Here is a 26,722-nt window from a genome sequence, read left to right as displayed (position 1 = left end):
ATCTATTCTGCTTACCATTATGTGTTTTCTTTAATCACTCTGTATTTCAGTATTATGTTGCTCAAACTGGGATAACCCTTTCTCCTTGTGAAGAAATACAAGAAAAACTTTGTGTAAGGCACCTTGGACTAGACTACCAAGGAATGGATAAAGGTCACACTAAAGGTCATTAAAAACAGGTCAAACAAACATCTGTCTTGTCTGACATACACAGAAATGGCCATAACATGAGGAAATAGTTCAGGACCCCTGTTTCATTTCTGGGTTCTTCCAAAGAGATCATCCAAAAGATTAAATGATCTTTCCATTGCAAAAGGCCAAAAGATGCCCATCTCAGTGACCTCTCAACATCTCTTAGGAATCACTGGTCTCATGAGTCCCAAGAAATTCAGAGGCTATTGTGGCATATAAGGATGTCTTTCTATTTGGGGTGGAGGAAGGGTTGAAACATCAATAAATGTGCAATAATAATGTAGATAAAAATATAGGCAGAAAATCATTCAAGAATTCTGTAAACAGAAATGAGTCATGCAGTGAGAATGGAGGAAGAAAGGAAAACCCCATTAAGGCAAAATGTAGATTTCAGTCAAATGTCACCGCAACCAGTGGAGTGACCAGTGCATCTATGGAGCATGAAGCATGTAAGAACAGAAATATCCCTCAGCTGCTGTCACTCACCGACTGCTAGATCCTCTCTAGTAGGTCTTAATAACAGACAAGATTGCTGTTTTTAAGAACTGCAGACATCCATAACATTTCTGCCTGTGTAGGAGGACTGAAAGATGGGAGGCATTTGAGAATATCAGTGATGTTCCGCTCAATTTCTTTCCAAACAGAATTGTTCTGTGCTGAACTAGGACCAACTCTCCTTAAGCCTCTTAGACAGTCATCCTGTCAAACTGAAATACATTCTCACGTTCTCCGTCTTACGGAATGCCCTTTCAACAACTACAGCCTTGACATGCTTCATTACAGTAACACAAATCCAATGATTAATTCAAGCAAATCCCTTGGTGCAGAAATCTCTTTTAAGTTATATACTTAGACTAAGATTTTTTAAAGGTTAATCACTTTGAAAATGAAATTCCTGTTGGATTCTCTGAGAACTGCAAGTTCTTTTTTTCTTATCCAGTCCTTTTAAGGGTTTTCCATCATGTGTTTTATCACATTATGAAGACCAACACAATTTTCAGCTAGAGAATCACTATTACTTGCTAGATTTCTCATTATGAGTACTCTGTGAAATTCCAGATGTCATCAGTCTTTCCACCTTCTCTTTAGACAAAGAAAAAATACAGATTGCTTTACACAGTGAAAATCTTAGAATGTTACATGCCTTCCACAACAGCTCATGTACTGGCCAATTGTCTAAACTGCAGTGTGTTCTCTTAAAGGGAAATACTACTTTGAGTTTGCAATATATCCAAGACAACAGTCTTCATACAACCTGCAGGTTATGTGCTATTTTATGCTTCATGTACCTGCTACTTCATACCTCAAGTTTTGATATATTTTTTAAATCATTTTTGAGATGAATTACATATTTAATCTTATGTAGTGCTGCAGAACAAACTCTGCTGCAACAGCAGAACAATTCTTCCTAAGATGCTATATCAATTAGAGTGGGCCTAACAAATGCATTTACATTTATAAATTTGTTCAGTATTCACAGCGACTTGAGAGTCCAGTGCAAACTACTTGTCACCTTACCAATGAATGTTATTTGCATTTTAAGGTTTGTGTGTGTTGTGAAGTATGTATAACATCCTAGATGGCAGTCAGAAGAAGCAATTTCTTAGTTGTAATTTTCAATGTCCTGTAATTACCTTTTCATAAAAATTTTTTTCTGTTCTGTCATGCTTTCATACTGCCTCCCAGCTCCATTCCTTTGTGTAAACTATGTAACTGTTTGTTCCCTCTGCTGCAATTGAGTTAAACTGTCATCAAAGATTAATCACCTAACATTAAGCTTTCAGGTTGGTAGGAACAAGTATGCCATTACCTCTTTTTTATTTTATGATTATCATTCTTTTAGCCTAAGGCCTCTTTCTTTGGAATTCTTTCAAACTTCCAATATTTGGGAGAGTGAGAGAAATGTAAAGATACGACAAAGATATGTGATGGTGTGCTCTATGCAAGGCTTCAAAGCTTGCTTCCTGTGCTCCAGAATTTCACCATACCCTAATCTGGTGTCACTTCAACATTTCCAACAAATTGAAGACAATCAATAATGTACATTACAAAATGTATGACAATATTTAGTCTTTTAATTAAATTACCATGTATTCCAGAGAGAATCAGATGTTGTTTCTTGATCTTGCTAATCCAGGCTCATCTATGATCTGAGTTTCACTGAACCACATCATGAGCTCACATAATTTTTACTTTACTTGAATATGAGTTGGTTTGCAGACAGAACAGATGAGGAAAAACAGCGGGTGGGAGGAAAAAACACTTAAACCAGTTAAAACTAATGCAGCAGAACAAGAGAAATTAAAATAATAATAATATCAGCAGAAAGCCTGGAGTGCCAGTAGCATAAGGAGAATGCTCAAGAAGCCCATGCTGGAAGGTCTCTTTTGACACGTACACTTCCTTATGTCAATGTGGAACTACTATATAGGATGAAAACTTTTTGTGGGCTGCTAGGTAGAACAGCAAAGCACCTTCTGCAGGGAGATGACATGTGAAAAAATGGTTACCATGATCCAGTGGATGTGTAAGTACTTGCTGTGCTGTGGTAATGTGTCCATATGCCAAAACCTGGCAATTTCTTGTGGCTCTCCCCACTGCATCACTCTGCTATTATGAAGGGAAGGGGGTACAAGGCCACCAGCTGCTGCCTCACCTCATTCCCAGGAGAGGACCTGAGATAAAGCCAGTTCTGTGCTGCTCGTAGACAGGTGACACTGAAGGTATCCTATTTGTGGCATCTTTTGCATCAAAAGGAAGTTATGCTTAAACCAATCTGCGCACACAGAGGAATTGGTCTCCCGTTGTTCTGCTGTTAAACCACTAGAGGGAAGTGTCAGAGTGCTCTGGCCTTTTTTGCAAACATGATGACTGTCCGAAGCTTTTGCTTTATGCCAGGTGGTGCTGGGCTGCTATGTCGCAGTAAAAAATGCAGTCAAACCATTCATTTAGAATGCTTTTTATTAGAGCTAAGATTGTATAAAGAGAATATCAAAAATAATCTTATGTCCTCTCAGCAGGTAGGATCCCCAAGCCCTGAAGCACTGAACGGGAATCCAACCAACATGCAGTGTGTCGTGCAGACCTTGTACGTAGCACAGCGTGTCCCCCTTTGGTCATTCACAACATTATATGATTTTCTTTCAAGGAAACAACTCTACTTATCGTTTCTACAGTGAAAACAGAAACACCTCGCTCATGAGATCTTCTTTCTGTGCAAAGATAACAGCATGAACACACAAGTGGAATAATCACTGGGTCCAGGTTGTTTGTGCAGCATAACACCAGACTGGTGGCTGCGCAGCCCAGCATGGCACAGGTTCACTGAGTCCTCAACGTACAGTGGTATTTTGGTCAGGAATGCCTGGAATTTGTTATCTTTAGAGTTATAATATTCCTCTGTGTGAATACATGCATATAGCATATAAGATTTCAACCACTTGTTTCTATAAAAGCCCTCTCTTTAGGAAACATAAATGGTTATGCAATTACTGGAACAGGCTGCCCAGGGAGGTGGTGGAGTCACCATCCCTGGAAGTCTTCAAAAGACGTTTAGATGTAGAGCTTAGGGATATGGTTTAGTGGGGACTGTTAGTGTTAGGTTAGAGGTTGGACTCGATGATCTTGAGGTCTCTTCCAACCTAGAAGTTCTGTGATTCTGTGGTTCTGTGATTTTTTCACCAACCCAATCAATTCACTTTTACTTAATACTTGCCCAAATTTTCACATTTTTCCCTCATTTTTCCCTTGATTAAATACAGAATACATTTGTGTACACCATCAAAATATTTATAAAAAAAAATATATTTTTTTTTCAGTTTCTAAATTCTGTCTTTTCCTGTGTACACATAAAGTGATCTTATAATATCTGGCTAATAACATAATCTGCATAGTAGAATTTAATATTTCAAGGAATTGTGTTTAAAATACTATTTTTTCAAAGAAAAAACAATTCTGGAAAAAAAAAAGATGTCTTTCAAACTCCATCATTTTGAAATTACAGATGAGACCTAATATTGATTTTTGAGACTGTTTTATGTGGCAAATAATTGTCTTGCTAGAAAATTTGATCCAATTAAAAAATAAATAGCATAAAAGTCTTTATTTTGACTGCAGCTTGTTACCAAGACAAGAACTGTCTGGAAAGCTTGAATTACACATTAAATAAATATCTTTAAAGATATTTGAAGGTTTAATCATAGAAATTTTTCTTCTGGTATATTGCTAGAAATTACTCTTCTAAAATATCACAAAGTACATATTTAACAAGTTTTATTCAGCAATTTTTTAACTACTGTTATTTTCTATATATACAGCGTATGGATATTTTAGATATAAAATTGTTCATTTTTACAAACTTTAATGAAAATGTACATCTTTATCAATAGCAACAGTGATATTGCTCATAGAACTTTGAAATACCTTTATTTTCTGTTCATTTGATACTAGAAGTTATTATTAAGTTAAGGAATTACATGGAAAGCATGTTTCTTAAGTGACCATCTGAGCACAGCCAATAGATATAAATCTGTAAACATGAAGTTATTAAAGAAACTTTATTTAAATCAGGAGAAATTTCCCCCTTGCCCCCCCACTCCCCCTTTTGTTTTGTTTTGTTTTCAGATGCAAAATCTTTCTAAGACGGGAAGCCAAAGAGATGTGTTTATGCATTGAGAAAACCAAGTAGCAGTAGGCAGAATACTTTATACTGGACTGAGTCTGACTGTTAATAAAATAACTCATAGTAGTCAATGTTAAGACGTTAATGCAAATTATGGGGCTGCAGATAATGTGCAAGCAAAAAAAAAAAAAAAAGCAAATGGAAAAATATTAAGTTCGAGATGACCAACATCTTCAAACCTGTTTTTGATTTCCTTCATATACATAGAGTTGTAGACAGACCTGAATAATGTCTTACTTACTAATCTCTCACTTCTTTTTGGCATGGTGCCTATATTTATATTGCAAAACAGTCACCACTGGTTTTCTTTTTAAAATTTTCAGGATTTAAATGCAGAAGCAGCAGTGTGCTACCCAAATATCTAGGATAGATTGTTAAGTTAGATAATCACCAACCATTCATTTCCATCCATCTTTAATTCAGGATTCCTAGACCAGCTTCTTGTTCTTGGCCACTTTCCAGGAATTCTGAACTCTGTGACAGACAAGTAGCTATAAAGGTAATGTATGATCCTTACAGTCCTTGAATCATGATATTAATGCCATTTGAATATTTGGCATCCCTACTGAAGAAAATAGGATCAGTCTGGTAATCTGTTGGCTGCTGTAGGATCTAAGAAGTTGTAATCCTTAGCTTTCCTGCCAACGAATTCCTCATTAAGCACAAGATATCCTGAAACAAATCACTAGTAAAACCTCTCCAGGTGTTAATATATGTAGAGTTCTTCTAAGCAGATAATTCTAGCCAAAAATTATATTTTTTTTCTACTCTCTTTCTGTCATTGCGCCAAGCTGAAATAGTCTAAAGGTTTCCATATATTGCAATGTGTGATTTGGGTTAAATGCTCATAGTGAAGCACAGGGAAGCACAGCACAACTGAGGTTTATGATTTTATTACCAAAACAAAATTCCAACCTGAAACTTCATGTTAGCTCATTCACTTGGTTCATTCAAGCTGTTATGAGTGCACCCAAGCAGATTTTAAATTTAATATTCATCTTGCCCTTTCAAGATGAATAGGGCACACCTTGCATCGAAGTAACTCTTTCATGCATTTATGATGTGACAGATTGTGAAGTTCAAGCATGTCAACTAAGGTTCTTAAGGTGAATTTGGGCTGAGCCAGAATTCCAGGGAAAATATCCAGAAGAGCTGAATCATAACTGACATTCAGTGTTGCAAGTGACTTCAGAAAACAGAAATAGCACTAGACACATCTTTTCAGCATGGCTAGGCAGAGATCTATTTCACCTGTGTACCAGGTCATGTCTCAAACAAAAGCTGTCCATCACCTCCAGGGACAGTGAAATTGGAGTCATCAGACTTAAGATAACTCAGGTTGGAAGGGACCTCAGGAGATCTTTGCCCAGGCCCAACTATGTGTCTGTGTTTATTCCCACAATATTGTTTCATCAACTATAGGATGCTGTCTAAGGGTCAGATGCTACCCAAGCTCAATAAGGCAGTGAAATAAAATCCTCCCATTGCTCTTCCAGGTTGGAGCTGACAGGGGCACAAACATCAACAGTCTGAAAGTGGGGCTGCCCCTAAGGCAAGTGCTGATTTTTCAGAGAGGCTCAGCAAAAGTGTGGTGGAGTGTTTCCACCCTGCACTGAGCAGATGTAGGGTAGGGTAAAAGAGGAGGAGGCAGAACATCTGCAGCAGCTGGAGTTGCTAGGATTGGCTTGCCTAGCAACCCCCCTTCTTAGGCAGGGGCATCTAATTCAGCAGCAACAGCAACAACAGAAGCAGCCCAGATTCTTGGTGAGCTGGATGCATGTTAGGGAATATGAGAGCTATCAAAACACTTGCCTTAGGGCTCCGAATCCTCCTCAGTTTATTGGTAGGTAAACTATGTAGATCCTTCTACTGTAATGTGTTCCTCTGGTCCATGCATACTGTAGGAATGGTAGATGGCTTATTGCAGTGAGATGGCTATTTTATTAATGTGCATCTATACAAGGTTATAGCAGAATACATTGGAAAAAATATAATTCTATCTTATTCCTTAAATAACTGGATTAGTAATTGCAAAATCCAGTAGATGATTATTTTCCAATAATATATAAAGAAAAATAATTATTTTACTAATTGAGGACTAAACCCAGGGTGCATTATCACCTGTTCATATATAGCCTAGAATGTCTATTTTAATACCTGATTCGTATAAATATGTATAAAATTTATAATACATAAACAGGCATAATTATTTATATTCTGCAACTGTTCGATTTCACTCTGTATGCTATTATGATGCTGTGTTCTATATTTAATAGGCGTATGCAATCTTAATATTGTCTATAATTACATATTGTAACATGTGTATAATTAATTATATTTTATTATTAAATCTATAATGAAAAATAATCATGGAAAGAATTTCAATGTAGGAAGATAGCATTTTAAAAGCAAGGAGAAAAACTCTTTAAATAAAATGTTTCTCTGCATATGGTCCTAGAACTGCCCATATTTTATAGAGGAAAACTTCTGCAAGAGACAGTTTAGTTAAGTCACTACATTATCTCAGGTCTAATTTCTGGGTAGATCAAAGTAATAAACTGATCCCTAAGAAGTTGTCATTTTTTGCTTCAAAAGTTGAAGAAACGAGTCAAAATATGCCAGGTTCTGTTTCTATGCTTGTTTTATTTTCTTTAGAAGAAATACAAACTTTCCAAATGAAACTCATTTTTCCCCTGTTCCTATAGTGTCAATTTGTATGCTTTTTTTTTGGCAGGTCATGTTAGCGGGGGGATGGCATGATTTAGACAACAAAGACTATGACTGTTGGCCCCTGGAAAAACCAGATGAGTATAACATGCTGGACTGCGGAGGTAAGTTCTAAAGCTGCTCATAGAAGATCATATCTTGCTTGAGAAACCCAAATTGAAGTACTGAGAATAATACCTAACTCATAGCGAATGTTTCATGTGGTGTAAGGCATCTGAGTCAGTAACAACATTTTTTTCTAGAGAAAAAGTGAAAGAAAATAGTCAAAAGAAAGTTCTGAGTAATTATTTGTCCAATATTCATTGATTCCAAAAGAAAAAGTAATAGCAACAGCTGAATCCCTTCCCCCAGAAAATAATTGAAAACATTTCATTTCTCATTAGAAAACCAAATGCAACTTAATCCAAACAAAGCAGGCAGTCAGCTCTGCATTGCAGCAAATTCTATTGAGTCATTCCTGAAATTTTATAGTGTCATTTCAAAAGTGGACTGTTTAAATCCTCCAGCCAGTAAATAAAATCACCATTTCTGCACATAGTGCTTCCCTCTCCTTGCTCAACACTGTTCCATGAGTACTTAAAATCTGAGATCTTTAACCACTTATTCCAATCATTTTCAAAATTGAATTTACATGATGATATAATAAAAACAGTGTTTTTGTTTTGTTTTGTTTTGTTTTGTTTTTTTAATCTTTGAAATTGCTTGAGATTTAAAAATAATTGAAGAATAATTGAAATATGGGAAATTCAATTTAAATGTAAAAAAAGCTTTCTTCTCTGTGGGCCATGAAACATTGGAAGACGTTGTCCAGAGATGTGGTTTCTCCATCCTTGGGGATATTCAAAACCCAACTTTGCAAAGGACTGAGCAACATGTGACTCTGCCTTGCAGCATGTGACTCTGCCTTGAAAAAGATCAGGCTGGACTGAATGATTTCCAGAGATAATTTCCGTTTTCAACTGTACTGTGATTCTGTGACTCTGTAACTGGGAATAAAGGACTAAATAACTGCTGTAAAGGAACACTTTTGTTTGTGTTAGAAAAGATTAGATCAGAGACCTTTTCCCTTCCCTTCCCTTCCCTTCCCTTCCCTTCCCTTCCCTTCCCTTCCCTTCCCTTCCCTTCCCTTCCCTTCCCTTCCCTTCCCTTCCCTTCCCTTCCCTTCCCTTCCCTTCCCTTCCCTTCCCTTCCCTTCCCTTCCCTTCCCTTCCCTTCCCTTCCCTTCCCTTCCCTTCCCTTCCCTTCCCTTCCCTTCCCTTTCCCCCCTTTTTTTTATTTTTTTTAATTTTTATTTTTTTAGAAAACAACAAGTTTACCTGAGAAATTCTAGTAGTTATATAACACTCCAGGAAATAAACTACTGGGTTCTACTCTGAACTCAATACTGTAGTCAAACATTTTCTGAAGAGTTCGGACTGAAGAGAGGAATTGAAAGACTATCTACATGTCTGTCAACCAAGGATATTATTCGTGTATGAATTTATTATTGTTTTAACATTGGAACTTATCAGAACATATAACTTGTTTGAAGCTGTTCTTATTAAATCAGTGTGAACTGAGTACAAAGGAAACAAATATGAGTAGGTTTTAACATATACCCTTTAGAACCAGTTTTAGAATGAACACCAAGCTTTATCCTGCCTTTCTCTGTGATTCTTCCTTGCAATCCCTGGGCACTTATGAAAGCAGAGTGAAAGGCATCTACTGCAGCTTTATTGCTGTCAATTTGACTTGTAACACAAGATCTTCAAAACACTTAGATGTGGGAGTATCTATCATTGAAATAAGAGTTTTGTTTATTTTTGTGAGACCTTTAAAGGTGAGTAAAAAGTAATTTTTCTGAAGTTTATGCTGACCTTCTACATTCATTCTCTTACATTTTCTGAACCTCAGCTCTCTTACCTTTTAGTGCAAATTGCTCTTTGTAGCAAGAGCTTTTTTATTTTATTTATTATTATTTTTTTAACCTTTGTTTACTTTACTTCTTATAAAACTACTTTGCAAGGGGGAGGTGATGCCTAGAGGTTCTTCTACCATTTGCTTCTTTATATCTGAAAGGGATTATGTTTAAGAGAAAGAATAATGTCTTATTTCATTATCAGTGCAAGTGAATAATACACTTGTAAAAACTACTCTAGAGTATTAAGAGAATTTATAACTGAACAACAATAAAAAAGTGAGGATCTCTTGAACAGCAGGATGGGAACTCTCTTACCCATCCTCTGCAGAATGGATTTATTTCCTGACAAACTGCATACCTGCATATGTTATTTGACATGCCAAAAATTTAAACCTTCATCCAACAACATACAAAGAGGCTGGTGAAAGGAGTGAAAAGATTTTTGTAGTTGTTGTGGTGTAACCTGGCCGACAGCTAAGTACCACATAGCTATTTGCTCACTCCCCACCAGTGGGATGGGGAATAAAATCAGAAAAAAAAATGGTAAACACTTGTGGTTTGAAATAACGACGGTTTAATAAGACAAAAAAGAAAGGGATAATATATATAAACAAAAACAGAAATGTAAACATAGATATACAAAGGAAGTGATGTACAATGCAATTATTCACCATCCACCAAATGATGCCCAGCCAGTTCTTGAGCAGCAGTAACTACCCCACACACTCCTCCACCCCCCCACTGTATTTTATTGTCTCACATGATGCCTCATGGTGTCGGACATCCCTTTGGCCAGCTGGGGTCAGCTGTTCCTGGCTGTCTCCCCTCCCAGCTCCTTGTGCACTCCCTGCCTCCTCCTCCTGGGGCAGCACAAGGAGCTCAAAAGGCCTTGGCTCAGTGGGAGCACTGCTCTGCAACAACTAAACCATGGTGTGCTGTCAGCATTGTTCTCATCCTAAATCCAAAACGTGGTATCATAGTAGCCACTATGAAGAAAATTAACTCCATCTCAGCCCAAACCACTACATAGCATTGTTTGAGAATATGAATTAAAAGCAGCTCTTACCTTTAATCTCACTTCACTCACAGGCTCAAAGCAGGTAATAAGGTGTCCCAGGGATAAGAGAGATGAACAAGTTAAATTATTTTTCCTGGTAAGGGTGCAAAAATGGAAAATGACAGATGTCTGAGCAGCAGTACTCCCACTGTCCTCTGCTCTAGACGTTATACAGTTTTATAAAAAGAGCTAGCTTTCTTAAGTATGGAATTAGCATAAGTAGTATCTAGTGAGGTTAAAGTTTCTGGCTGAATTTCATGTGTCCTAGAGTTGTCTGTTCTTCAATAAGGAGGTGCGCCTCCATGAAACCAGACAGGAATGATGAACAGTGCTTATTACCTGATCTAAGAGGAATCATAGAATCACATTATCATTATGGTTGGAAAAGACCTCCAAGATCATCTGGTCCAACCATCCCCCTACCACTGATATCACCCACTAAACCACATCCCTATGTACCACATCCACTTTCCTTAAGCACCCCCAGGGACGGCGACTCCACCACCTCCCTGGGCAACCCATTCCAATCAAAGGAAGTGTATCGGGAAAAGTAGCACTGCATTGTGCTGAGAGTAAATTTATTATAGATAAGATGAACAGACTTTTTATCATATTTCTGCAATTGCTTGATCTTTTCTAAGTGAATGTCAGAATTGTAGTAATGAGCATTTGTGCTTACTTATACAGCCACTAAAATGGATGAGTATTTTGGGCCTGTAAAAAGCAAAAGGAACAATGGATGAAAATGACACTTATTTCCCTTTCAGTACACAATGCTCCCTAGCACAGAGGAAGATTTACATTTGTATACAACTGCAAAGTAGAAAAGTACAGCAAATATATTGGCTCATAATTTTATTTTTTCTAGGTCTGGAGATGGCATGGGTGAAAAGGCCTCCAGAAAAGGCTGTGAGTGGGGAATTCTTCAATGTGACCTATGCAGTCTTTGCTTCAGATGGCTTTTATCAATATGCAGTGCAAAATGGAATCCTTTCTCACAGGTATTACCTCCTATAAAATGTTTTCATGGTTATGAGTATATGGGGATTCTATACACACAGACATTTTCTGTAACATAATTGGAACACATGTTCTTGTGCTCCTAGCTAATTCCTTGCACTTCTTGACTTCTCTTCTAGCAGTGTTTGCACTGATATTTGCCCCTCTGGAATGGATTTGCTTTCACAACACCCATCATGGCACACTCACCTGCATGTCAAGGACAGCACGTGTCATCCTGCATCTGTATAACAGTATCAGTGGAACTCTAAATATCACTTGTTAGCTTCTCTACATGAGGAAATAAATATGATTCTTGCAGGAGTCCCATACTCACTGTGTTCTACGTCTATTGTAATAATACGCATATTCAAAGTGCACAACATAAATATAACAAAGGGGTTGGCCCAAACTTGAATCCAGTGATTTCAGTGAAGAATTTATTTCAATTTCTATGGCATTGAAATCAGTCCAAAAGGAGTCCAGTTCAGTCACTTCAGAGACTATTAGTAACTAGACAACGTAGGCTAAGTACAGTATGTGTCTATGTACAACTTTAGATCACTAAAATGCTAGTATGCTGTGATCTTACAGTTGTGGACTGTACACACCAGTTTTCCAACCGTATAAAGCAATGTCTGGGACAGAGGCTGCAGCCACAATTCCCCATATTCTCCTCTGTATTTGGCTACTATAAGAGATGCTTATGGAAAAAACTTACGTTCTTCTTTGTCTATGTGAGTGTTCACATTGTGAAGTTCATGTTGTAAAAGCTGTTATCCAGGGTGATTTTATTTAAGATTGGAAGATGACATATAATCCATTTGCAATAGAAAATAAATAAATAAATAATCAAAAAACTTAACCAAAAATCATTTTTTTTTAGCTGCTTAGAATGAATAAGTTTTCCTGTTCTTGCCAAGGATAACCACTCTTTTAAATCACTAAGCAATTTAGAAAATCCTGCTCTTTGAGTATGTACGCATATTTCTTTCTTCTGATACAGTCTTCTCTCTTAAATCTACTCAGTATGGGCTAGTTGTTCTTGCATTAAAAACATATAAACAAACAAATAAAAAAATAAATATTCATACATATATATGTATATATACATATATATATATGTATATATATATATATATATATATAAATCCTGGCGTCAATCAGTTTAGAGAGCTATTATGCATAACATACAAACTAAACTGTACAACTAAATCTGGCCGTATCTGCTGAGTAAGCCATATTTGGAGAAAATGATTTTATTTTAAAGCCAAATCAGTTTATTATGGTCATAACCAGCTTCACAGAAGTTGTTGCTCAACTGAAAGTGTAAATCAGAAAACACATTGGAAAAAAGTGTTGTGAAAAAAAAGTGTAGTTCCCTGTATCCAGGGAACTACATTCATCTTTCTGTGATGAACTTCCAAAAATCCTAACTTATATATATTTCTTGTAATGTAGTCTTCCCTTTTAAATCTGATCTCCTATGACTAGTTCTACTCAGCACTTGTCAGGCCTGGAGTACTATGTCCAGTTCTGGTCCCTGAAATTCAAAAAAGGCTGGTCAGGGTCCAAAGGAGAGCCACAAAGATAATCAAAGCGCTGAAGAAATCCTTACTCAATGAGGAAAGACTGAAGGAGTTAGGTCTTTACACTCTTGAGACAAGAAAGCTTAGGGGAAGACCTCATTACAGTATTCCAATGGTGGCTACAAAGTGGATGGGGGCCTCCTAACAAGGAGTCACATGGGGAAGACATGAGGCAAAAACACAAAGGGTAAAAGTTGCATTGGGAGACATTTAATCTTGATACTATATATGTATATACATATATATATATATATATATATATTTTACAATGAAGACAACCAGTCAGAGGAACAACTTTCATAGGGGTGTGCTCAAGTTCCTATCACTGGAGGTTATTAAGATGCAGTTGGACAGCATCCAAAATAATTTCATCTAGTCTCCTTTTTGACACAAAAGTTCAGACCTGATGGTCTTTTGAGGCCCCTTCCAACCTGGGCTGTTCGGTGATTCTGTGGTTGTTTAGCAGAACAGTCTAAACATACAGACCATTATTTCCTCTAAGTTTTTGGTTTTAGTATTTGTATCTGATATTGTAGTAATTATCATTGGTTCTTCAGGTTGTGGAGCAAAGACTGAAACCAAATAGGAATCACATGCATAGATTTGCATAGATTCACATATATAACTGAAAACACTGAGAATGAAAGAAACCAGGGACACATATTTCTGATAGTGGAAGTATGGTAAGTGGTATGTTCTTCTAATCCAGTTGTAGCAATGCCAAGTAATCTGGTCATGCAGTCAGTCTCAAGACATAAGTGGAGGCTGGTAGCTGCTTGAGGTATAGTATCTGCCAGAGTTGGCAGCAATCTTAATTGCTCTAGGAGTGCTTCAACCAGAAGTAAAACAAAAGAGAAAGGAGAGAGAAATGGCATTACAGTGTTTCTTTCACTGCATATGTTTATGTTACTCATTTTTCTATACAGGATTTTCTGCGCTTGTTACAGTTTTGAGGAATAAGTAATGAATATAAAATTATGTCCTTTTCTCTGCTCCTTGGCTAGCAATGCTACTGCTGCAAGGGAATTCTGTGAGGAGCATGAGTGCCCTGCCAGCTGGAAAGATGCAAATGGCGAGAACTGCTGTGTCCATCATGCCAACATTCACTCCTGTCCTTTGGCCTTCATGGTTAGTAAAAGGGTGTGACTTCACGTGCTCTGTTTGTGGTATTGGATGAAACACCATTGCAATAAGTTTTGTAAAAACTTTTTGCAATGACTTTTGTGAGGTCTTTTTGTTATTACAATTAGACCTAATCTATAGTTTACTGAAAAAAAAAAAAGTGAGAATTTGTCAGTTTCAGAAATCTTTGCACTTGATTCTGAGGCTGCAAAGCAAGTAGCTTTATTTTTGTACTAGATGGTATTCAGAAGTACTCATTATTCTTAAAGTGTCTAGTTACATCTCTTCAAGTTTACTTGACTCAAATCTCTATACACTCAGTAGAGAAAGAAAGATAGATCATTTCATTCTAAAACAAGTAGGATTAATTGTCAGCTGCAAGTATCACTATCTCTCTGCATCTTATAGAGGGAACCTGAATGATTTGCCTGAATTACTAAAATTGACAAATTGACTAGTGTGAATCACACAAGTCACACTGTCTGTGACTTGTAGAATGGAAGCCTGTATACACAGGTGCTAAGATGAACTAGTTTTTCTATATTAGATTAGGGAAAAAAAAAAAAAAAGAAAAAAAGAAAAAAAAAGAATGGAAATGCATAATAACAAACTTCCTTTCCCTTTCCCTTTCCTTTTCCCTTTCCCTTTCCCTTTCCCTTTCCCTTTCCCTTTCCCTTTCCCTTTCCCTTTCCCTTTCCCTTTCCCTTTCCCTTTCCCTTTCCCTTTCCCTTTCCCTTTCCCTTTCCCTTTCCCTTTCCCTTTCCCTTTCCCTTTCCCTTTCCCTTTCCCTTTCCCTTTCCCTTTCCCTTTCCCTTTCCCTTTCCCTTCCTTTTCTTTTTTCTCCTCTCCCTCTTCCTTTTCATTTTCCCCTGTGAGGGAAGCCTTACCCAGAAAAATAACCTTCATGCAGTTGCCCAGTTTTTCAAGTTGATTTCCCTTACGGCAACTTACACATTCTTCATGATCAAACACAGTGTAATAGTAAACATAGCCTTACATATCTTGTGGCTATTTCATGCACTGTTCTGTGTGAAGGCTTAATGCCTTCTAACAACTCTAGTTTACTTCATGGCAGCCCTCTTTGTATGGAGCTGTTTTATTAATGACTCCCTGAGGACCTTAGCTGATACCAAGACTTTTATTTGAAAGAGGAATCCCTGCTGGAACTATCGCATCAAAGCTTTTCGCTAGAACCATACTGAAGAACTTTTTTTTTTTTTGATGGTGGGTTGTGCTTTTTTTTTAATTATTATTATTATTTTTTAATGGTGTAACATTTAAAGCTTTGTTGTTGTTGTTGTTGTTGTTGTTTTGTTTTTTTTTTGGTTTTTTTGTTTTTTTTTTTTTTTGGTTTGCATGTACTGTTTCTTTGGATTAGGTCTGTGCTTTACACTGCATTGAAAGAAGTTCCTGCAGAGATATCTGGAGTTAGTAGACAGACTTAAGCCTTTTGAAACATCAAAACAATGCACGATCTTCAAAGAGCCAAAATAATCCTAAGTGTTTGCAATTGTTGAGAAGTTTGCTTTTTCAGAGCTTTACTACAAAATGCTTTGCAAACAGACATTGACACATAACAGATTGCTTCCTGATTTGTGAAAGAAAAAAGCCCTGTCATACTAAAAGTCAAGCTGCAATAAAATACCTTTAGAAAAAATATAAAATATGGGATATGATTCTGGTTCTGGTTCTAGTGCAGCAAAACCTGCTAAAAAGGGATATTAGGTGCTAAAAAGGGATATTAGGTGCATGGAATTACTGGAGCTAAAATAAGGACCAGATTTTGGTTCATGTATTTTAGACAATAATGAGCTTTTGTGAGATTTTGACTCAATTTAAGCCCATTTCTCTCTTACTATCTTTTATTTTATCACAAAACAACGTTGTTTGTACTTTGGCATTTTAATAGAATTTGTTATTTTCTGAAAAAGAATACAAGGCATTTTAAGAAGGTGAAAAAGGGAGACCTAGGATTTTACTGTGTCATCATTTAGTGACATAACCGATCTGTCTGATAAAGGGTAGAGGAGGAATATGTGGTCCATGGATTCCCGATGATGGCCAGATATTTACCCACACTTTATCTACAGCTGGCAAAATGAGCCAAAGAAACTGGACTGCCAAGGTAAGGTGTATTTGTTATATACAATAAATGGTTTGCTCTTTTCAAAGCTTACTTGCTAGTAGTTTGATACAGTTCATGTGCATGTTCCCTGTCTTGTTAACTGATGTCAGTATTATATATGTAAGCAGTGCATATGGCTGAGTATCACCAATTCAAAACTGACTCAATTGGAAGCAATAGCTTTTCATACTGCTACTACTTAATGTAGTTAGTAGAAATAATGGGGATGGGAAAGAAGAAAAGAGCCTAACCTGTCTGTTTAAGGCCTGTACTACCAAAATATTGTGCTCCTGACTAGACTGTGTTACAGGTTAGCATGATCTCTAGGGGTTTCTACCAAGCAGAAGTAACAGGCACACAAATGTGACAGGGATGCATAGGCTGAAAGCTTTGCCTGATTGAAAGAACGATCACCAGTCAGAGGAATCAGACCTGGCTTTCCAACATGGCTTGCCTCTCCTGCTACTGTTTGTTTCACCAGTCAAGCACCCCTGACCTTCCTGATTCTGAAAAAAAAAACAAACATATTCTTTTGGAAGACACCATAATTGGGTCATTCTTGTTAAAATGACATACTGTATGCACATGAAGTTTCAATCCTTGCAGCTTTGTTCACTTATTTGGCAGGTTGTTTTGGTTCACGTGGGTGTGACTTCTCTCATCGCACACATCAGAGTTGGGAGAATGCAAGTTGCTCTGGAAGCAAAAACCACAGTCCTTCCTGCAGTAGGTATGATATAGAGGGAGGGAATTGCTTATTAAATGTAAATGCTTTTATCATTCATGTATGCATACCAAGAGCAAGAGTGACTCCTACCCTTCCTTACAATTATGTATAAACAAAGATCTTCCTAAAATTCTTCTAAGGCTGAAAATCTAAAAAATTATTTGAGCTTCTTCTTACCTGTGAAAGAAGCTAGAATAGTAGGAAGCCATTCTGGCCAAACATGTAAAGTCAAATATCATGACCAATGGGTTCAGTTGACAGAGATATGAAAGTATTCTTCCATCTGGTATGTAGTGAAGATGTGGACATTCTTAATCTGAGGGGGAACAGATTAGCCTTAAGCACATTGGAAAGGTAGAAACCCAGTTTGTTCCATTATTCACATTAAAATCCAGTTGCTCCCAAAGGCATCAGAGTTCTGTGCAGCTTAGTATAACAATATGCAGGGAAGCAGAAATAATAGTAACAATTCTCTTAGCAAAGCAAAAATAAAAAGTGGGTATTATTTAATAAATTAAACACAACTTGAAGAATATTGGTTAAACAGAAATGTCATCAAAGTTTTCTTGTTAGCTACTCTTCTGGAAGTTTATATTCTTCAATGTTATTAAAAACAAAAACAAACACAAAAACAAACAAGCAGAACCAAAGAAACTCCAGACTGGATGAAAACTGTGGATTTTGTTTTGTTGAGGATTTTTTTTTTTAAATATTTTGTAGTGACAGAATAATATCTTGAGCTTGTCTCAGGAGGCTGAAGTGAAGAATTATATTAGTTTAGGCATAGAGGTAAAATTGAAACAGCACTCGGAACATGGGAGAAGGAGTTTTGTCCTCTAGGGCTTTTGTTTTAAATCACGGCTGATGCTGCTGATAATTTTCTTAAGACCTTGGAGGAAAAGAAATCCTTGAAGCATGGGTAGCAAGGTTTCAATCTGAAGTACTCATAGTCTGCTGCTTCTGAGAAAGAATCACCTACTTCTGGAGGTCTCAAGGGCTGACTTATGTGCAAAAAACTCAAAAGACAATGTCCGCCTTGAGGAACTTCTTGTCTCGGAAAAACAAGCAAACAAACAAATCAGATGGACAATGAGAAACAGAGTAGTAATTAAATTATTTGTACACACACAAAAATCAAAGACTCTCATTTCATTAACAATTTGATCAGATCAAAGAGCACCTACATCACTTTGAAAACCAAAATAATAAACTCAGCTGCAGTAGTACTATCTCTGGATTCTTCAGAATGTGTTATTTCTGGTACTCTGAAGTTACCTCAGGAATCATGTGTTTAAATCTGAATTCAACCATGTTGTTGGATGAAACTGCCATAAAATATCCTGATACGGGTTTCCTTTTCTAATCAGTTTGTGGAGATGGCTTTTGTGAGGAAGAAGAAGGCTGCTCTATCTGTCCAGCAGATTGTGGGGAATGCCCGCTATCAGCTGATGCTAAGATAGCAATTGCCTTACCAATAGGTTTAGTCTGCACTGCCTTCATTATGACAGTCCTGGTGAGTAAGCTTTCTCTCCTCTTATTTCTTCTCTCTTCTCTCTTATTCCCATTATTCCACTAATTTGAATGAGTATTCTCTTAGGAGAGGTATAGATTTTCTTCCGCATCCTGAACCTGCATGCTAGAAAAGAAACCATTTTTGGCTTCTTTATGAGGGGAGGATAATTGTGCTAGGAAATTTCTTCCCCTAAGAGAGAAGACTAAAGAGGAATGTAACAAGAGGGTTGTATAATGGTAAAGGAAGAAGCAGTAGTTATTAACAGTCTTTCACAACATTGGAAGGAGGGATTGCCAGTGAAGTGAGAGTGCTTTTCACTCAGAATAAAATTGTATTATGATAACTGCTCCAGAACCCTATGGAGACAAGAAGTATAAATGAATTCAAAAACAAATTAGATACATTCATAAAGGCATTAGGTCCACCATAGGTCATTAAGTCTTAGAGTTCAAATACAACATGTAATAGAGTACCTTCAACTCTATTTTTAACTTACTGATAGCTAGATGTTCAAAAGGAATAAGGAGAAGAACTATCTTTTCTCTCTCTCTCTTTTTTTTTTTTAATTCAGTTATTTTCTTAGTGTAACTGAATTAGTTTGGTTCAGTTGAAAGTGATTCATTTTGCTTAAAATTTATCAATTATAACAGACTTATGATGGAAAAAAAGAATAATGAGACAGTAGTGTATGAATATAGAAGTACTTTTGGATCCCTTTGAATGGAATAAAGAGATGATAGCAAATTATTATGACTTACTAATTCACAGTGAAGAGGATCTGTACTCCTCATGTATTCACATCTTGAAAAAAAATTCTGAATTTCAAAACAAAGACATCACAGGTGAATATGCACAGTGGTAGAGTCATTATGGTGGCTTTGTAATTACAAGATCATTTATTTGGGATTTGGCCTATAGATCCTCTAAATCAATAGACTCTTGTTTTGTCTGTTTTCGTTGCATACTGCATTTGCCATTTGCACTGAGCATCTGAGGTAGTTGAATGTGCTGAAAAGGAATGGGAGGAAAAGGCTCGTGGCCCATACAGGTCAGGAAGTCTCAATAAGAATTTTTTTTTCTTTTTTATGTTCTGTGCCTTTGTGTGGCTTTGCAACTCAGGAACTGAAACACTTCTGCAAAACAAGACTTAATCTCCCTGTGTCTCCGTTTCTTATTTGAGCATTTGTAATCCACATGGACACTGTGACAATGTGCTTATAGTAACTGTCCTATAAAACAATATGGTCTGATAGAAATGTGTGGTTGAACAGATGAGAAGTTCAGACAGTTTTAGACAACACGCACTGTACAAAGGGAAAATGGAGTCTGACCTTGCATATATTTACCTAAACCAAAAGTTACTTTGTATAGCAAAAGTTACCTATTATTTTTGCAATTTTTTCTGTAGGGTTTGAGTGTGTTTTTTTAGGGGGAGGGGATTTTTATTTCTTTGCAACATACTCATTCTTCTAACTTCTTTACTAGCATTTTTTAAAAAATTATTGAGGTGATGAATAAACAATATAGGAAAGATCTTTTTAACCAATTCAGTTATTAATATCACATAAGAAGAACCATCTGGGAATCTAATATCTTCTTTAATCATTCAAGCAAAGGAGAGGATTCCTTTGATCTAAGTGTCTGTAGCAAGCATAGTGGTCACTTCTAGCTGATGTGTCTTTGTTCAGTCATACCTTTACAAGATAAAATGTAGATATCTTTTCTCAGAAACCCTTTGAAATAAATGGGATGACTTTGTTATTATTTAATGAGCTCAATAGCAGTCATAAATTTCTGCCAAAATATGGGCACAGTCTCCACACCATGTTTCTTGAGTATTATCAGGACTTTTGCTACTTATTTCACTGAATTCATAATTTCTAATGTTCAATTCTACAGTATATAAAATGGTATAGTGATGGTGAAATGTGGCCTTGGTTTGCTATTTTGGTATTGATTGCATGTATTGCATGTATGCAGCTACGTAATTTAATCTGCTGCTCATCTTTTGAAAGTAATTATTTACACTTTTTATATCTGTTTTGCAAATATAGCAAATCAGCTATTTATAAGACCTATATCTTCTTTAAGAAATAGCCGATTATCAGTATTCCCAATCTAATATTCTTTATGCTAGAGTATTTGACATAACATGGTCTTATTTGTTGGTCAGGCTGTAATTTTGTTACAGGGTACAATATGTACTGACAGTTTTCTTGAGGCTGAGCACTAGAGTGATTCTTGTATTCATGTGTTTAGGCAGCACATGAAATTTCCATGGCATGAGGTGATGTACACAATTCATTTGATGTCCAGTCTGAGATCTAAATACACTGCATAAGAAGTATTGACAATAATGAAAAGAGTTTATAGCCAATGCAAAGTATTACATGTCATTATATTCCAGAGTACGGAATACACTGTTTCAAATATCTTAGATTCTGTTTTCCTCTGGGAATATTAGTTCTAATGTTACTCGTACGATGTATATTGTATGCTTAAACATCATAATTTTGAGGGATACTTATAAATTTTCATATTAAAAAAAATAAATCTCTAGATGAATTCGTTCAAAATCAGTAGAGCTACATCTGGAATGAATGTTATTTATTTTTGTAGTGGTTTCAATATCAGAAACAAAAGTTGTTTTGGGACGAGAGCTGGATTATAGACTTCATATGCATCAAACAAGGTCAGTAACTTGTCATTTTGTTACTATTATCAGTTTCATTAATAACTTTAAGAAATAATCTAAATCATAATTACATCATGTTTTAATGGTCTTGCAAAAGGTGTACAAATTTGTGAAAGACATATCCAAAGATTAATTTCTGTAACTTCTCTGAGCTGATTACTGGCATTTTTCCTTAATGAAACCTTAGTTATCTAAGGTATTTTAGTTTCTTTCTTATTTATGGTGATGTGTCAATTTAAAAAGACAGGCTTATCCCAAAATAAACAGATAACCTCTGGACTTGGATAAAATAAATTATACTTGCTTCAGTGGATACATGAATTTGTATAATTGGCCTCACTAGTTTGTTCTGTATTTGCACAAATAGAATGAAAGATCTCCATTTTTCTCAGTGAATACTGAGAACTCTGGCACTTTTGTTGCAAAAAGTAATTCATTGAGACCTGAGGTGGTTTGTTTTGTTTTGTTTTTCCTTTTACCTTCAGGATATAAAATAAATGTTAAAATTGTTGTAACTAAACATGTTATGAATAAAATGAGATGATATTTATCTTTTACTATGCTGCACTTAAAATAAATATAGATTATACGATTCACTTTGCTGTTCAGTGCTTTAGCACTGAGGAGGAAAGCAGTGCCTAGACCCTCAGAAGAGGAAAATCTGTAGTTTGCTGAAGTTGGTAGGTCTGTATATACTCTCTTGTTTTCTGTCTCTATGGGGTATTGCTAGAAAGATATCAGCTTTAGCTGTGTTATGTCATCATGCTGCTAGTAGAAATACCAAGACATTATTGTGCTAATGTAGTAGAAATACTTGCAGCCTTGGACTTGAACATTAATTTCTGTGTAGTTTTAATACGAAATCTTTGTTGTAGTCAAGAACAGACTGGCTTAGAAATTAATTTGTGTACATAAAATGAATTTCAATCCAATTTTGTAAAAATGGAAGTAGAACTTTCAAGGACAAGTGTCTTTTGATATGTAAAAAAGGAACATGAGTAGATTTTCATCTGTTAGTCAATTATAAGAGGTCATAAACACCACAAAGGAGGAGAAACAATAGAGAGAAACTATGGGAAATGAGATACATGATTTTAAAAAAGTGCTTTGCAATTAATTTTAAGAATTCAAAATGATTTTTTTTTAATAATCTGCAAAACAACAATAATCACAGAATCATAGAATCACAGAATCATTTAGGTTGGAAGGGAACTCCAAGATCACCAAGTCCAACCTATGACCTAACACTAACAATTCCTTCATGAAACCGTATCACTAAGCTCTACATCTAAACATCTTTTAAATACCTCCTTGTTTAAGACCTAGCTAGGAAAATAACTAACAACTTAGAGTAATGAGCACTGATAACATGAAGAGACTTTGAAATAGACCGTACGTCTCCTCCAAACAGAGTTATCCAGCAATAGCCACAGTGGCCTGAAATGTACAGTTATTTAGATGGAAATACATCAGCAGTGTTGCAGCCAGGGTATGTAGCCTGTGCTGTGAAAAATTACTCCTCTTAAGGACCATTGCACCTATATTTATATTATCAGAGTTATCTCAGGGATCTCTAATATATTTCTAAGTGGAATGCCATTGAAAAACTCCAAATGTCAATGCAGTTTTGAACTGCATGTGGATAATACTATGGTGTGGGAACATGACAGTCCTGATGCAAGATGAGATGCTGAACTTCCTCAGCAGCACTTTATTGCATACTGATGATACCAGGGAGAGTTGCTGAGAGTAATTGGCCATACCAGGTGGAGATGGTGAAACAATAAGTAATTCATTAAATCTTCTTTGAAACACATTTTTTTTACCTTGAGCTGGTCAACAGATTAAAAATAAATAAATAAATAAATAAAAATAAAGAAAATGTTGAGATTACTGATTTTTATATCTAACTGTATTATTGCTCTTCACTGACTTCCTTTTGGTGTCAGAATCACTTCCCACATCCCTGTACTCTACAGTCCTCTAGGAGCTCCAAATAGACTTGTTAAAATCTGGCACAGAGCTTGCTCTGCTTCCCTGGGTTCTGTCCTTTGCATCTCTGTAACCAGAAGGCTGATCTCCATCCAGCAAGGGCTGATCATACTGAGAGCAGAGAAAATTGCATACAATGCTGAGGTTTAATTGGAAAGATCTCTGGCAGTGCATCACCTCTGGAGGTGTTTTGACTTTTTATGCAGTAGTCGCATTCTGAAAAAAATATGTCTTTCTGTCTTACACATTAACAAGACCAGTTCTGCATGCAAAGATTTAGAAATTTCCTTATATTTGTCTGCCTCTGGAGTCTCTACCTTGGTAATAATATTCATCTTCAGCTGCCTTTACTAATCGCACATCTCATTTAGATTCCATAGCAGGGGCAGCAACAGGAAGCATGATGAGTGCTCTCCCAACACCTAGTGAATCCAATATCAGCTGTATCACTGCTCTGAGCTCCTGCACAGCAGCTGCTAATGCGTCCAAGAAACTGTACTTCACCCAGACTGGGAGATAGTAAGTTAATATATTGCTCATTTTCTGCAATATCTATTATCCTATTGTTTCACCATGCTTTCTGGTTCATGCAACTTTGCTGTCAATAGGTATCCCAAAAAGCTTGTGCTTCTCTTGTTACATGAAATCCAGTAAGTTAATATCATCATTTGACTTCTGTACCACTTACTGGCTGTAGAAAGTGTAACATGATGGAGTCTGGTTTTATTATCATTTCTCCTTTCCTTTTCCGGACTTGTTATATGGGTATGACTGTATAATGTGTCTCACATCTGTTAATGAATGATGTCTACTGTTAAAATATATTTGTAATCAAGGTTTTGATGTAGCCCTGTTTCTAAAATGCATGTAGAGCACAGCTAGGTTATTTGAAATGAAGATTGGCAGTGTATTTATACGGGAGGCATCAGTTAAGTTCCTGCATACATCTTCAGTGGATTCTTATAAGGGAAAATTGTTTTGCTATCTGTCAAGCTCAGATGCTTCATTGCATAGAGTCCTTCATCCCATGAGAGCAGAAGGATGTTAAATATCAGTGGTGGATCTCCAAAGCAGTAGACAGAGAAATAACGGATAGCAGGGATATTGTTCTGACATTTCCTTTGCTGCTACTCTATCATCCAGCTGCCTAAATCGATTCTAACACTCTCATGTTTCAAATGGCATACACAGATCAAGGATGCTTGAATATAAGCACTAATGCCTCCCTTATCATGGAAGCAGAGCCTTGTCATTTACTCAGACTCAGATTCACACCTGCATATGGAAATGCTCAAATTCCCTGCTTCATCTCGCTGCCCACTCTGGAAAATATATTTGGTCCATTTTCCTAGCCTTATGAAGTTATAAAGTTGGCCTAAAACTCTCTGAACAGCATTTCATTCTGTTTCAGTGATGGTAGAACAGTGGCCATAAAGAAAATAATGAAGAAGGCATTCACCCTGACCAAACCCATACGTAAGGAAGTAAAGCAAGTAAGGTAAGAAGGGAAACCTGAGAAGCATATGCTATTTGATTTTTATACTGGTTCTTTAGACATTACAATCTGTCCAAAGGTTACAATAAATTCATACTCTTTTTCAAACTTTGCTTTGACACTAGATCGAAATCTCCTTAGGACTGTTTTGTTTTTCTTTATATATTTCAAGACAAAGCATTTGGCTTTCCCATTACTCTACAAAAACTAGGAGGGACATCCACAAAAATTTGTGATGTCTTGTGTTTTCTGTTAATTTTCACAGGGAACTCGACCATCCCAATCTCTGCAAATTCATTGGTGGTTGTATAGAAGTGCCAAATGTTGCCATAGTGACAGAGTACTGCCCCAAAGGCAGCCTGAGTGATGTTCTGCTCAATGAAGACATCCCATTGAACTGGGGATTCAGGTAAAAGTTAAAAAAAAAATAAAAATGAATAAATAAATAGAAAACCTAAAAGATGCAAACTATGCTGATAGATGCTATGTGCTGTTTGTGACAATATTCTAATTATAAATGAAGTACTTGGAGAGATAGACCTACACTGTAATATGGTGAGAATAAAAAAGAAAGACAGTGAATTCAAATATCTAGTCTTGTCTTCTGAATTTTTGAGCAATTGTACATTGAGTGCAAGTCATGCTAAGCCAATGACTTTTCGACACCCCTGTTTATTCTGTAAACCCACCCCTGTTTATTCTGTAAAACTGTTCTCAACCCCCCTTTTCCATTCATCCTTTCTCCAAATATCTTGGACATCTGCAATTAATTAAAAAGCACCATAAAGGCACCTAAGTGAAATGATTAGCATATCTCCCAATACTTTATTTTATTTCCTGATATAGAAAATGAGCACAGGATCCTAATGAAACTTCCACAAAGGCACTTCTATCATTTTTTGAGAATAATCTTTTTGGCATGCTCTTTTTACTTCTGCCTGTTTTTTGCCTTCAGCAAACAAAAAGAGTATATGGGAGGAAACACTCCAAAAAAGTGAGAAAGTTAATAAAAATATGTTTCTTTTGTAAACATTTGAAAAGAACTTGCAAGAATACAAACATACTGGAAAGTTCTAGAAGTTCTAGAGTAAACTGAACTGTCTTAGTAAAGGCTGAAGACCTTGAATCCAGACAATTTAGAGTTGAGGGCTTTCAGCCACCCACTTTAAGTGTTCTGAAAAATGGGCATGTAGTAACAGATTTCAGAAATATTTCAGTCATGAGAAACCTTTCATGAGGAGCCTTTTGGTCAGCTTCAGTAGGCTTTGTACCCACTCTTGAGTGAAGATCTGGTTTAGTGGAAATGCTAGCTCATTGGGTTTTGTCTTTCAGGTTTTCTTTTGCTACTGACATTGCCCAAGGAATGGCCTATCTTCACCACCACAAAATTTATCATGGACGGTTGAAGTCTAATAACTGTGTGATAGATGACCGATGGGTTTGTAAAATTGCAGGTAAAGAGAAGATAAATGAAATTTCAAAACTGTCCAGGTAACCTACTAATGCATGTAGATTTCACACTGAACACTCTTCACAAGCACTTTCATCATGATGTGAAGTTTTTGTGGAAGTGCCGACTTTAACAGCCTTCACTAAAAGTTCCCTGTGCTGATTCAAGCTTCATGTTACATTATGATGTCAAGTCTCTCCTGTAACTTGTTCCTGATGCACACATCAGATCCCTTAAATGTTGGAGTCTATCAACATCAATCTGAGCAGAAACTCTGTCTCAATCTCAGTTTTGATGCAGAGCAAAAACATTAACCATGGACTTCACTATGAAGAATGGAATAATTCTGATTGGTGAACACAAGATTTGTGTTTATAGAGAGAAGCAGACTCGACACAGAGCTTTGCAGTCCTGTAAACAAAACCGAATTTTATTCTCCGACAGATGGAGCTATAGAT

General features: G+C 36.4%; 1 protein-coding gene across 12 annotated transcripts in view; it reads left to right on the top strand.

The window, feature by feature from the left end:
* Positions 1–26,722, top strand: part of LOC101804639 (atrial natriuretic peptide receptor 1) — a 54,333-nt gene that overhangs the window by 10,649 nt on the left and 16,962 nt on the right. For 8 of the 12 annotated variants that reach the window (XM_072031304.1, XM_072031303.1, XM_072031307.1 and 5 more), the window contains 13 exons: positions 3,210–3,280; positions 5,297–5,372; positions 7,608–7,704; positions 11,426–11,558; positions 14,150–14,273; positions 16,288–16,392; positions 17,020–17,122; positions 18,487–18,632; positions 21,252–21,324; positions 23,691–23,838; positions 24,731–24,817; positions 25,080–25,223; positions 26,147–26,268. In XM_072031304.1, the coding sequence (XP_071887405.1) occupies positions 3,258–3,280; positions 5,297–5,372; positions 7,608–7,704; positions 11,426–11,558; positions 14,150–14,273; positions 16,288–16,392; positions 17,020–17,122; positions 18,487–18,632; positions 21,252–21,324; positions 23,691–23,838; positions 24,731–24,817; positions 25,080–25,223; positions 26,147–26,268 (1,381 nt within the window). In that variant the 5' untranslated portion in view covers positions 3,210–3,257. Of the gene's footprint in view, positions 1–3,209; positions 3,281–5,196; positions 5,373–6,251; positions 6,717–7,607; positions 7,705–10,258; positions 10,601–11,425; positions 11,559–14,149; positions 14,274–16,287; positions 16,393–17,019; positions 17,123–18,486; positions 18,633–21,251; positions 21,325–23,690; positions 23,839–24,730; positions 24,818–25,079; positions 25,224–26,146; positions 26,269–26,722 lie in introns of those variants that run through there. The other 4 variants (XM_072031311.1, XM_072031309.1, XM_072031310.1 and 1 more) reach the window with 4 other exon arrangements.

This window comes from Anas platyrhynchos, chromosome Z (genome assembly GCF_047663525.1).
Source record: "Anas platyrhynchos isolate ZD024472 breed Pekin duck chromosome Z, IASCAAS_PekinDuck_T2T, whole genome shotgun sequence".
NCBI lineage: Eukaryota > Metazoa > Chordata > Aves > Anseriformes > Anatidae > Anas > Anas platyrhynchos.
Note: the sequence above shows the minus strand (reverse complement) of the source record. Positions and strands in the feature narration are given on the sequence as shown.